General features: G+C 34.9%; 2 protein-coding genes across 2 annotated transcripts in view; both read right to left on the reverse strand.

The window, feature by feature from the left end:
- Positions 1–1479: 1479 nt before the first annotated feature.
- On the reverse strand, positions 1480–3866 carry LOC106465728 (ctenidin-3-like). Its single transcript, XM_013925966.1, has 3 exons — positions 3813–3866; positions 2525–2719; positions 1480–1626 (listed from the first exon to the last, which is right to left on the reverse strand). Exons 1-3 carry the CDS (start codon positions 3864–3866, stop codon positions 1480–1482), a joined length of 396 nt encoding a protein of 131 aa, XP_013781420.1.
- A 5887-nt stretch (positions 3867–9753) lies between these two features.
- LOC106465729 (ctenidin-3-like) overlaps positions 9754–12586 on the reverse strand; it is a 13665-nt gene continuing 10832 nt past the window's right edge. Inside the window, exon 3 of the mRNA XM_013925967.1 lies at positions 9754–10005. Coding sequence (XP_013781421.1) covers positions 9754–10005 — 252 coding nt within the window. The remainder of the gene's footprint in view (positions 10006–12586) is intronic.

Here is a 12586-nt window from a genome sequence, read left to right on the forward strand (position 1 = left end):
GTTTCTCACACCTCCAAATAATGTTGGAGGTGAGTATCCGGGAGTAGGACTGGCGTCCTCGTTCGGACACCGGGTGAGCATGTTTCGGTGTGACGGGGATTCGAACCCGCGACCCGCAGATTGCGAGTCGAGTGCCCTAACCACCAGGCCATGCCGGGACCAACATACATATTTCTGCAGATGACGAAGACCTGTACATACTGACAGACAGTGAGACATACTGATATAGTGAGAACTTGTACATACTGACATACAGTGAGACATACTGATATAGTGAGAACCTGTACATACTGACATACAGTTAGACATACTGATGTAGTGAGAACCTGTATATACTGACATACAGTGAGACATACTGATGTAGTGAGAACCTGTACATACTGACATACAATGAGACATATTGATGTAGTGAGAACCTGTATATACTAATATACAGTGAGACATACTGATATAGTGAGAACCTGTATATACTGACATAGATGTTTCGCATATGGTAAAACATAACTATGTAAATACTCAGATTTACAAAGTTGTATTATCATTTTGTCTGTGACACATATATATAATTAGTCTTTTACTAACAAGAAATTTAACAATTAATGTACTGCTTCAGTTTTCGTAAAAAAAAAACCCGTAAAATATCACATTTCTAAGTTTCAGATGGCGCTGGTGTTTCAGTAATTATTCTAGATACAACCAACTTGATCCAAACACTCTGGACAAAAATACTGTTTAATATAAAAATCGATACGTAAGAGAAGAGTTGGCTTGTAACTTGATTTATTTTTCATAAAACGAAGCATACAAATAGAGAAAATAATTTAGATCTATACATCAAAGAAATTTCTTATATGATTCCTATATCAAACAAAAAAAAAACCCTCATTTTAAAATATTCTGTTGATCAGGGCATTTACAAAAAATCTAGAGAAATTTAATTGAGTTTTTTCATTACTAGATGGCGTAAAGGAGTAATTCTGCTCAGCCAGTAAGTGAAAAGTTTTTTTTTTTCTCTTCAAAGAAAACCAGCATCAACAAAGTCACTTTCATAGCTGAAAAGAAGAATATTTATTTATTTATTTTTGGTACGTAATTATCTATCTTACCATTAAAATTCTCAGGCTTACATTGAATATTCTTTAAGTAATTCATATTTCGTGGTGTTGATATATAACTCAAAAACTGTTTTAAAACAGAAAAAAAAAAAGATTCAACATAGTGTTAAGCATATACTTTATACGAGTGTAATACTTATAATTTTGTGTGTGTTATTTGTTTCATTGTAATGTAGTTAACATTTTAGATGTGTGGAAATCATATACTTTGTCGTGATAAGTTCTACGGTTGTAAAATATGACTACTGATTTATTTGAAGAATGTAGTTGCTATGTCATTTAATATCTACTTATGATTCACGTTCAGTTGTTGTTGCGGATATTTTGGCTCATTCCAAGTAGAATGACTGGGCATACCTTAGTTTCACCACCCTCCATAACCACCTCCTTTTCCTCCTCCTCCTTCTCCACCACCACCTCCGTAACCTCCGCCACCACCTCCGTAGCCTCCGCCACCACCTCCACCGCCATAGCCACCTCCACCACCTCCACTTACCGATATTGGCACAGCCTGTAAATAAACAAATATGCGAGTCGTACCATAATTTTTATTATTTAATTAGTTTACTATGTAGATTACATATACGTACATATGCATATATATATATAGAGAGAGAGAGAGCTACGCATATATCAACTGTATTGATCTTATCTATCTGTTCTCTATTTAATTATGTTCAACACACCTCTTTAAACGTGCTCGATAAAATACTGTCGTCAGTTTTGTGTGAGCCCGTTTTTACATTTTTACATGCAATAATTGTTCGATAGTTGTAAAGAAGAACGAGGATATGTAATCCTGTTTAAGTAAGTTACAGGCAATGATATTAAATATATCTTTATAATTCACTCTTATCAAACGAATATATGGCCTTATTGATAAGCCTTTGCTGTCCGTATGTCACTGATGTACAGAGGGGGACACACACGGCAAGCAACATTACCATTAAAAACGTATACCTCCTTATTCTTAACTAGACTTTGTTATGTATTTTGGTATTTTAACAATATTGCTTGAGTGGGATAAACGCTTGTTTCTCTGCATTCGGCCATCTTCGGGTGCTACCATCCTTGATCACTAAACACCAACATCAGCATACTTCCATTTCTACCAAACAGATGGCGCGATCTGTTCTTTCATGCAGAGACAAACTTCTGACCAGATTATTTTCTATTTTACTGCAATATTAGTGCATATGAATGTAAAAAAAAAAATTAAAAGAGGAATTTTTTTATGATCAATAATTTCAAAGAGGAAAGATTTTTAACAACTCATGCTTATTTCCATTCTTTTGAATGTGAATTACGTATTAAAGACTATGTTACGTAAGTCCAATAAAATGGATGTTTGAGATGACAATTTATTTATGTTCACAAATTTCATAATAAACTCGGAAAAGGCAAAATACCTGGATACTGATTGACCCACCACCTCCTCCTCCACCACCATAACCACCACCACCTCCTCCTCCGCCACCATAACCTCCACCACTTGAACCATAACCAGTAGCTGAAGCTTTCAAATCATCTTCTTGTTTTGCATAATCCTTGTTTTCAGCGTGAACAACTGCACTTGTCAGAAGCAAGGACACAAGAAACATCACCTAGCGGAGAGAAGAGATATTAAAATTAAATATTAGTAACTTTTAAAATATTACTAAAATATTCGTGTTAAATAACAAGAAAACATTCTATTATAAGAGCCGATTCATTTACAATTACAATAATGACCGGAAATCAACACGAGGACAAATTATAGTTCAAATTATACCATTTTTGTTTGGGTATTTATAAAATAAATAATAAATACCTAGAAATATTGACTTCTAATATTTTGAAGATTAATGACATGAGAAAGGCGATAACAAGTAACTATGATAACCTGAACACATCTGAAGTATATTATGTCACTATTTTTATACAATGTCTGTCTTGTTTTTTAACGCAAAGCTACAAAATGTGCCATCTGCGTTCTGCCCACCGCGGATAATCGAACCCTGGATTTTAGCGTTTGCAAGACCGTAAACCTACCGCTTACATTCTGGGGGTTTGTTCGGTGTTAAACACAGAGCTAAACAGTGGGCCAGATATGTGGTATCGAAACACGATTTTTAGCGTTATAAGCCTCCAGACTTAACGCTGAGCCACCGAGGGACATTTCAATTTTGTGATACAAATGCAATAGCATGAAGTAGCATTTGTTTTGCCATCTACAAACCACTCTTTTTATGTTGTATTCAAACAAAAAATAGTTTTAATCGTTTTTCTTACGTTCTAATTTCATGAATTATCATTCAAAATTTGATTCTTGTATGCATGAATATATAAACACGTATTCAAACAAATTACATAAACTACATCCATAACTTTGCACATAATCCCTTGTAGTTATAAATTCTACTACGTTTAACATTTTGTGTTACGAAAGCTTAATCATTGTCTGAAATGAATATACGTAACTGATTTAATATTATCGAAAGTTAGTTTACCAAAATACCTTTTATGTAACATTTATTTACACCTTTCTTACATAGTAAGACTGAAACTCATCAAATATAGGTTCGTATCTACATACCCGTTTCTTCATTGTTATGAATTACTGCTGCTGGTGCTGCGTGGAGTATACTGAAGTTTTTCGTTCTTTCACCAACTTATATACACCACCAACCAATTTTTTTTTGTCTTCTTTCGACATACACTTTTAAGGTCATTTTGCCCAAAGTCATTGCAAAATACAATGTCAATAGCCATCTTGTTAGTGTTTTTTTTTTTTTTCTTTACTTACTAATATTGAGAACACTTGCTGAGATGATCATCATCGCGGGGGAAGTCTGTTCTAGCATCACTATACCTCGATATTAGGTCAACTTATTCAAGATGCTTCAGAGCCTCTTGAGGAAAACTTGTCGTTTTCTGTAAATACAATGTAATTAACTGGACTCTTGGACCAATTTTAATACTTTAAAGACAAAAGCTTCGGGTATGGTGTATTATTTATTTTTTGCTTGATGTATTGTGAGATAAATCCGTATTTTTTACCTGTTTACTCAACCTCGGCTTTAACATCCTTGTATACAGGAAAATGTTCAAAATGCAGGTTATGAGTGAGTGTTATGCCCGATCTTCAAAGTCACCCACTGTGTTTAGTGCGTGTGAGTGTGTTATAATAGTATCAGCTTGTTACAAGCAACGTATAGGATCACTAAATGAGTGAATGGTTAACACCAACAAGCCCTCCCCCCTCCAAGAAACGTCATCAACCGTAAATACAGGAAATAACAGAGACAAGGAAACGAACAATACCAACGGACCACACTAAATATTTAATAGGTGAGGATTATTGCGGTCAATGCACTCTTGTGGCTGCTGAGACACTCCGTGTTTCAAGTTCACTTTGTTCCTCTTGACGCACGGAGAGACGCCCTCAATTCATGTGCTTGAAACCCATTGCACTCAACACCTTTATTACCTCTTTCATACCCGGGACTACAACTCAACAGGCAATATTTCACTCTAAACAAGCTGCACAGGTAGAAAGCAAGCATTGTAAACAGAATTGCTGAACATAATAAAAACAACTGTAATAGTTTAAACAAAGTTTTTACAGGATGAGTGTTAATTTATTTTTCTTGAAATTATTTTCTTTAGACAAAACCTTTACCGTGCTATACTTGTTTTCACATAGGGTTTGGATTATCCGCTCCAAAATACATTTTTTATGTGAACTAACACGATTATGCTGGTGTAGTTACATTTGTTTTCACATAGGGGTTTATGTGATCCGCTCCAAAATACATTTTAATCTGAACTAACACGACTATGCTGGTGGTGTTACATTTGTTTTGACATAGGGGTTTGGGTTATCCGCTCCAAAATACATTTTAATCTGAACTAACACGACTATGCTGGTGGTGTTACATTTGTTTTGACATAGGGGTTTGGGTTATCCGCTCCAAAATACATTTTTATGTGAAGTAACACGACTATATTAGAACGTTCTCACTCATTTAGTATTCCCTGATTTTACATGAATCTGTCTCTTACGTGTTCTGAGTATCAGCTTCAAATGTTTCTGGAGGCCCGCCATAGCCAGTTGGTTAAGGCGCTCGACTCGCAATCTGAGTGTCCCTGGTTCGAATCCCCGTCACACCAAACATGCTCGCCCTTTCAGCCGTGGGGGCGTTATAATGTGACGGTCTATTCCACTATTCGTTGGTAAAAGAGTAGCCCAAGAGTTGGCGGTGGTTGTGATGACTAGCTGCCTTCCCTCTAGTCTTACACTGCCAAATTAGGGACGTCTAGCGCAGATAGCCCTTGTGTAGCTTTGCGTGAAATTCAAAAAACAAACAAACATGTCATATTTATGTTACGTAGATTCATTCGAACTTTGAGTTTTTCAGTTTGTCCAAGCCCTCCAGTGGCACAACTGCATGTCTGCGGACTTACAACGCTAGAAACCGGGTTTTCATACTCGTGGTGGACAGAGCACAGATAGCCCACTGTGTCGCTTTGTGTTTAACTTCAAAGAAACAGTTTGTCCAAAATATTTTTCTTCACATACTCATGTGCGTAATTTCAGTGTACCCATATGTATAAAATATACTTAAAAGGTGAATAAACAGCCTAAGATACCCCATCAAAATGTACCATTTTTAGTGAAATTTACACAATGTTTCCAAGGGGGTATTCACCTGGCTCGCCCAGCAAATATTAGTCATTTCCTTTTTCCCCCAAAGGCAGATTTCTGCCTACACTCCTGTGTGTACGACAAATCAACATGTAGATATAATTTTTGGACTGACAACTGAAATTACGGTTAGGCTTAAGAATTATATCTCCATTTATATTATTAATTTCAGAAGTTTTCGATATATAATTAGTTGGTCCACAAGATGATTGACACTTATCATCTCCTTACAAGTTTCTATTTTAGAAATGAACATAAACCCTATAACCCGAGCGCTTTCGAAAGGTGGACCTTTCTACATCAGAGGCAAACTATTTTGATATCTTAAGCCTTTTTTAAACTATTAGACAAATTTATTTTATCTAACTAACACTTTTTCAAAAATTTCCAGTAAAATTTGCTAGTGTATTCTTCATACTTGAGACGTCAACGCGTGAATTATTACAAATTATTGGTGGTTTTGGCATTGTGTTGCTTAGGGCCAAACTATTTGGAGCGGGAAATACAGCTGTTTATTAAACACTTTGGGTAGCGTCACTGTAGCAAAAATATTTTTAATACTTTAAATCTTATTTCATGTTTTTCTCCTCTACTTTACTACTAACATTATTCTTTTGGTAAGTTTAAAGGGAATATTTCGTTCAATATGCCTAATATGGTCACGGTTGAAACCTATGTAAGAATATGAGCTAATTGGTTTATAGAATACGCGCGTTTCAGATTCATTTATTGTAGGTAAAAGTATTTTTACATTTAAAAATGTAATACACTCTTTTTTTTTCTTTCTTTCTCTTATAAACTTGCCCCCCACTGGCACAGCGGTATGTCTGCGGACTTGCAACGCTAAAAACCGGGTTTCGATACCCGTAGTGGGCAGAGCACAGATAGCCCATTGTGTAGCTTTGTGAATAACTTCAAATAAACAAACTCTTTTAAACTTAATACCTGGATGTCATTTATTTTAAATATTCGCAAAAAAATGAGATGCTTTTCTTCCATAAAATGAAACTATTATTTGAATATCTCCAAAGACTGGATCTTCTGAATTGTATTAAAAAAGAAATGACAAATTAATCTTCACACTACTATAAACCAAATTTCCAAAAATTTCAAATAATAAATCAAAGTAAATATAATAACATAACTATGATTAACAAATATTTAAAATATATGTACCAAAGTTTCAAAAAATCATAGTATCCATCAGTGAATTGCAAATAAGATAGCAGACAAGATCGTTTTATCCTGTTTGTTAAAAATCTATTGGACTACGTTAGTTTACTGGTAACTCACATCCCTGTAAAATTAGTTATTTATTTTCTGAACAGATTTTTTTGCATTGGTACTATAAGGTTTGTTTTATTGGTAAGCAGAATCCTACATAATGGGCTAGCTGCAATCTGCCCACTTCTAGTATAGAAACCCAATTTGTAACGTTATAAGCCCCAGACTTACCGCTGAGCCATCGGGGTTCGATGCTATAAGGAATGAGAGTAGTAGACGACTATGCGAAAAGTGATTCAATTAAACGTTGGAGTTTGAATCTTGTACCGAGTATCATCACATCTAAATACTATTCACATACAAGACGTATTCTCTGTCAATTTGGTAAAACACCATTAATTTCTTTTTAAGTAACTCTTTGGTTGTCGTTAAGCGCATTGGGCTATCTGTGCTGTGACCACCACGGGTATTAGGAATCCAGTTGTTGGCGTTATAGCCCTTAGATTTACCCCTCAGCCACTGGGGACTTTCACGTAACAAACGTTAGTCAAGTTCTATGAGTTTATATTAACATAACAGGACATTATTTCAATGTTGTATAACTTGTACAAAATACTTTGGTTTGTACACTAAGTGTATACATCACACTTTCATTAATATTGTATCGGATATTTCAAACAATCTTAAAAACTCTTTTTCCTTATAAAATCACGAATGTACATTCTTTTAATATTTTGAGCTGAGGGTCACTCAAAACATAAAATGAAACAGATTCTCAACACCCTAAACACGTGTGTCGCAACTTTCATCTCCCTTCATCAATTTCCAAATTTGTGGAGTTATTTGGATATTTTGACAAAAAAAAAAAAAAACGAAAAACGCTAAGGACAAGCAATGTTAAAAACAATACTAAGAAAAAACATATTGGTATATTGATTAGTTACCAGAACGATAAAATATTTATCTAGGGAATACATTTATAATAATTTTGTCAATAAAATAACACTTTATATAATGACATTCCTCTAACTTTGCAGCCTCCTTGATGCTCAGCAGTCAAACTTATGACGCTAAAAATCGAGTTTCGATACTCGTGATGGGCAGAGCACAGATAGCCTAATGTATAGCTTTATGCTCAACAACAACCAAAACAATCCAAATTTGGTAAAAACTCGTTTTTCTCATGTTTTGTAAAATTACTTTTTTTCCTGGAGTTTTCCTCTAATTTTAGTTTTCTTAAGTACAAAGTCCTGTTGATGGTATCGATATGTAAAATCAAATTTCAAGTTAACTTTATTTTGTTATTCATTAAAAAAAAAATGCGAGTAATACAAAGCATTAAGTATTGAGGAAGCCACCAGGTCGTGTAGAAATGTAAGCCGTTTGATATAATGCAAAATTCTGTAGATGTTTTAAATAATTAGGTTTTAAGTTATTTTTTTGCTGTTCGTCCAACACCTCTAAATACATACTTCGATCTGGAGTTTCGTGTCTGATACGATACTGATACACCAGTATTACATAATATTGTTTCGTACGTGTTGTGCAACTTTATATCTGTGTTATTCTAATAACAGTTAGTTTCTGTGTTTATTAGGACCCTTCATAATCTCTTGTGAATATTTAACATATAATTTTAACCTCTAATTACATCGTGAACAACCATCACAATACTTCCAAAAGTAGTGAACGAAGTTTCAAGATTTTGTTTCTTAAATGCTCGTTCAAATATACATGTTTATTAATCATCGCGTACTTTTGTTTCCCCTTTAATTCTATAAAACACTTGAACACAAACCATCAATTAATAATAAAAGTATCCTGTCTAATATAAAAATGTAAAGAGAAAGAAAGAAAGAGAAATTCTAGTCACGAGACAAAAACTCGGTTTTTACAGGCTCTAGGTTAACATTTCATTTATTTGGTATAAATGAACACATCGTACAGACAAGTAAAATTTTCTTTCTAAAATAATTGAAAAAATATATTCACAACCAAAACGGATTAGATTTTTTTTTATTAAATATCGAGTAAAGTACGAGTTGAATATTATATCATCACAACCAATATATTCACAACCAAAACGGATTAGATTTTTTTTATTAAATATCGAGTAAAGTACGAGTTGAATATTATATCACCAGAGAGCGTACGAGCAGTCTCTGTTGAGTTTGTTGAGAATCATTTCTTCAAAGCACCAATCGTGCGAGGCATAACACCTGAAACAACGAAAAATATCTGGATAAACGCTTACAGTCTATTCAAGTTTCGTAATTTTTAACTGGTATAAACTTACCATTTGTTAATACGAATGAGATTATTTTAAAAATGACCCACTATTTCTTCAATATTCAAGAAAAAGGTTTAGGTTTACGTTTTACAAGTTGTTTTCCCTACTATAACTTATATTTCAATACCATACATTCAATTTAAAATAGAGATGGCCGTTAAGCATACATAAATTTATTGAAAAAGAAATTGTTTTTTCATATAGATGGCCGTTGAGCATACATAAATGTCAATTTCTTTTTCAATAAATTTTTGATAGTTCTTTTCACATTATAAGTGGTCAGAATTTGTTCTTACTTTTATTTTACTTTAACACGTATACGGTCTTTTTTTTGTTATTAGATCATTATTTTGAATCTAATACATTTGCAAATTGTATTTAATTTGTGTGTTGAGCAGTTTGACCAATTCCAAGTAAAGCTATTGCTTTGGTTTACCTTAATCCCACCATCCTCCAAAACCCCCTCCTTTTCCTCCTCCTCCACCACCACCACCACCTCCGCCGTTCCCTCCTGAAGTCAGGGAAAGGGGCACAGCAAGGAGTCCAAGGGCAACGTTTCCTCCTCCTCCACCACCACTTCCGTAACCGCCGCCACTTCCTCCTCCACCACCACTTCCGTAACCGCCGCCACTTCCTCCTCCACCTCCATGACCACCTCCACCTCCTCCACTTACTGATACCGGTATGGCCTGGAAATAGGCGAATATATGATGTTTGTGAAACAATACATTAAAGAAATTAATTATAACCCAATATGGAAATCTTAAAATTTGAGAGCTCATCATACACCATGAAATATTATTGTAAAAACTTTACTAAGAGGTTTGTGTTTATTTGTTCTTGAATAAATATTAATCATTGACATCTTTATATCGAAAGGTAAAATAAACAATTCATTATATCTGACCAGAGGAAGAAATAAACATACCATCACATTTATTAATGTAACGTGTACTCTGATGTATTGTAATTATCCCATGCCCTATTATGTATAGTTTATAATACGATCTAACAATGAGTTTTAGTTTAGAATATTTAGCGCACAAATAACTTGGACTATGTTTACCTCAGTCTTCTCAAGGAATTGCGATGTTAAAATGCATATGTTTGTTTGTTTGTAATTAAACACAAAGCAACACAATGGGCTATCTGTGCTCTGCTTGAATATTTGGGTGAGTCAGATGGTTGATGAAACAAATGAAACAGTGGAATGAAGGGAACTGTTACGTCATCAAACAGTCAGTGGTTGATGAACGCTATACAGATACGGAGAATCCTAACGGTAATGAGCACGTGTAAGTTTCTGTTGTTTGTAATTTTCAACCGTCAAAAACCTTTAAAAGTGGTTTATCTGGAGTTTTAAAACATTGGATAATTAAGGCTGACCTTGTAATTTTCAACCATTTTCTACACAGTCGGTCCATCATGTTTAAATGAGCATAGAAAGGCTGGTAATGAACCATTTAAGTATACTGTATCATTTTTCAGTATTGTTAACACTGAGAGTTTAACATTTACTATGCCAACAGTTCAAACAACTAAATGTGTCGAAATGATTTTTCAAACTCTTTTCTGTGTGTTAGTTAGTTTTCTGCTTTTTTGTCACACATTTGGCAAAATCGTCGCTAGGTTCTTAAAAGATTCGGAGCTCGGGCCCATAGGCGCAGGAATTTTCAGCGTTTCAGTATAATATCGATCATGGTTTTCTATTCTGGTTTTTTAAGACATCAACTGGGTATTTGGGACACTGTCAAATCGAATCAGGACACGGACTTCGTGTGCCGGCGCCTAGCGACGCGTCTAACATTTGGCAAAGTTTGGCAGGCTCTACAAAAGCACTACCACTCCTTTTTCAACAGACAGGGGGAAACAACCGAATGCGATTATTGTAGCTTAAACCTAGCCTCATCAGATGTACCAGGCTGAGATTTTTTAAAATAACGCAGGTGATGAGCGATTGCCGCGCGTGCCCAACATCTTGATGGCTAAGTACGGTTTTTCGCCCTGCAGCGAGTAGAAAGCGTCGTTTTACCAGCTTAGTATGGAGTGATAACTGGTCCATCTGCTATACTGATACTCAGGCAAGAGACCCCCAAGTGGCGCTAGCCCTAATTGATATGAAAAGAAACGAAGTGCAGGAGACCTAGTGATATATGTTTTAAGGACACTTCCAGAAAATGCAGTGGTAGGTTCATTTATCCTTCCTAAAACTTCACAATTCAGGCTAGTCCAAAATTTCGCGAGTGAAGCCAAAGAATAATATGTTATAATTCGTGAACCACATTACAAATGATATAACCAATGCTGTCGAAGCCTTTCGCTCAGTAATACGGCTCACCAGTCCGGCTGTGATATTACAGACGTAACAGAGATGTAGTTATAGAGCTAATAGAAGAAAATGGAATTATCTTATTTATTCATATGACTTCAAAAAGGCATAATCTCACTTACAAACATTGAATCGATTTCTTAACTAAAAACTCAGTGAAAAGACGAATAAGGATAGCTTTATACTCACAACCTAATTGTAGCGAAAACAGATGCCGTATTAGTCTCTAACCCTTATCTTTGATCTACTCTTACGTAATAGGAGTAAATTTGAAGTAAGTACGTCAAACATAACTGAAATTCCATAAACCATAGTCTATCTTTTTTACTTTTTTAAGATACTTTCACGTTAACATCTCAAACTTCACGTCATCGCTGACGGTTGAAGATCCGAGAAAGTATAGCTCCTGAACCAATACACGCTTTCCTGAATCTGCTTTCCTGGTTTAACGATAATCTACAAAAGACAAGAAAGCACGAATATTGAAACTCAAACTATTTCCAACTTCAGGGTAATACAAACGTTAAGCCCCCCAGTGGCACAGCGGTATGTCTGCGAACTTACAACGCTAGAATCCGGGTTTCGATACCCGTGGTAGGTATACATTTGTTAGCTTATCTAATTGTCAACTACCTATAAAAAACACCTCTCTTCTTTCCATTGCTTCATTTGACTAAGCATACTTTCATTGAACTACTAATACATTCATCAACCATGTACTAACCTATCAACTATCTACTCGTTCTTGTTTTTATTAGACCATTTGACTAAGCATGCTTTCATTGAACTACTAATACATTCATCAACCATGTACTAACCTATCAACTATCTACACGTTCTTGTTTCCATTAGACCATTTGACTAAGCATACTTTCATTGAACTACTAATACATTCATCAACCATGTACTAACCTATCAACTATCTACTCGTTCTTGTTTCC

This window comes from Limulus polyphemus, unplaced genomic scaffold, assembly GCF_000517525.1.
Source record: "Limulus polyphemus unplaced genomic scaffold, Limulus_polyphemus-2.1.2 Scaffold2033, whole genome shotgun sequence".
In the NCBI taxonomy this organism is placed as follows: Eukaryota; Metazoa; Arthropoda; class Merostomata; order Xiphosura; family Limulidae; genus Limulus; species Limulus polyphemus.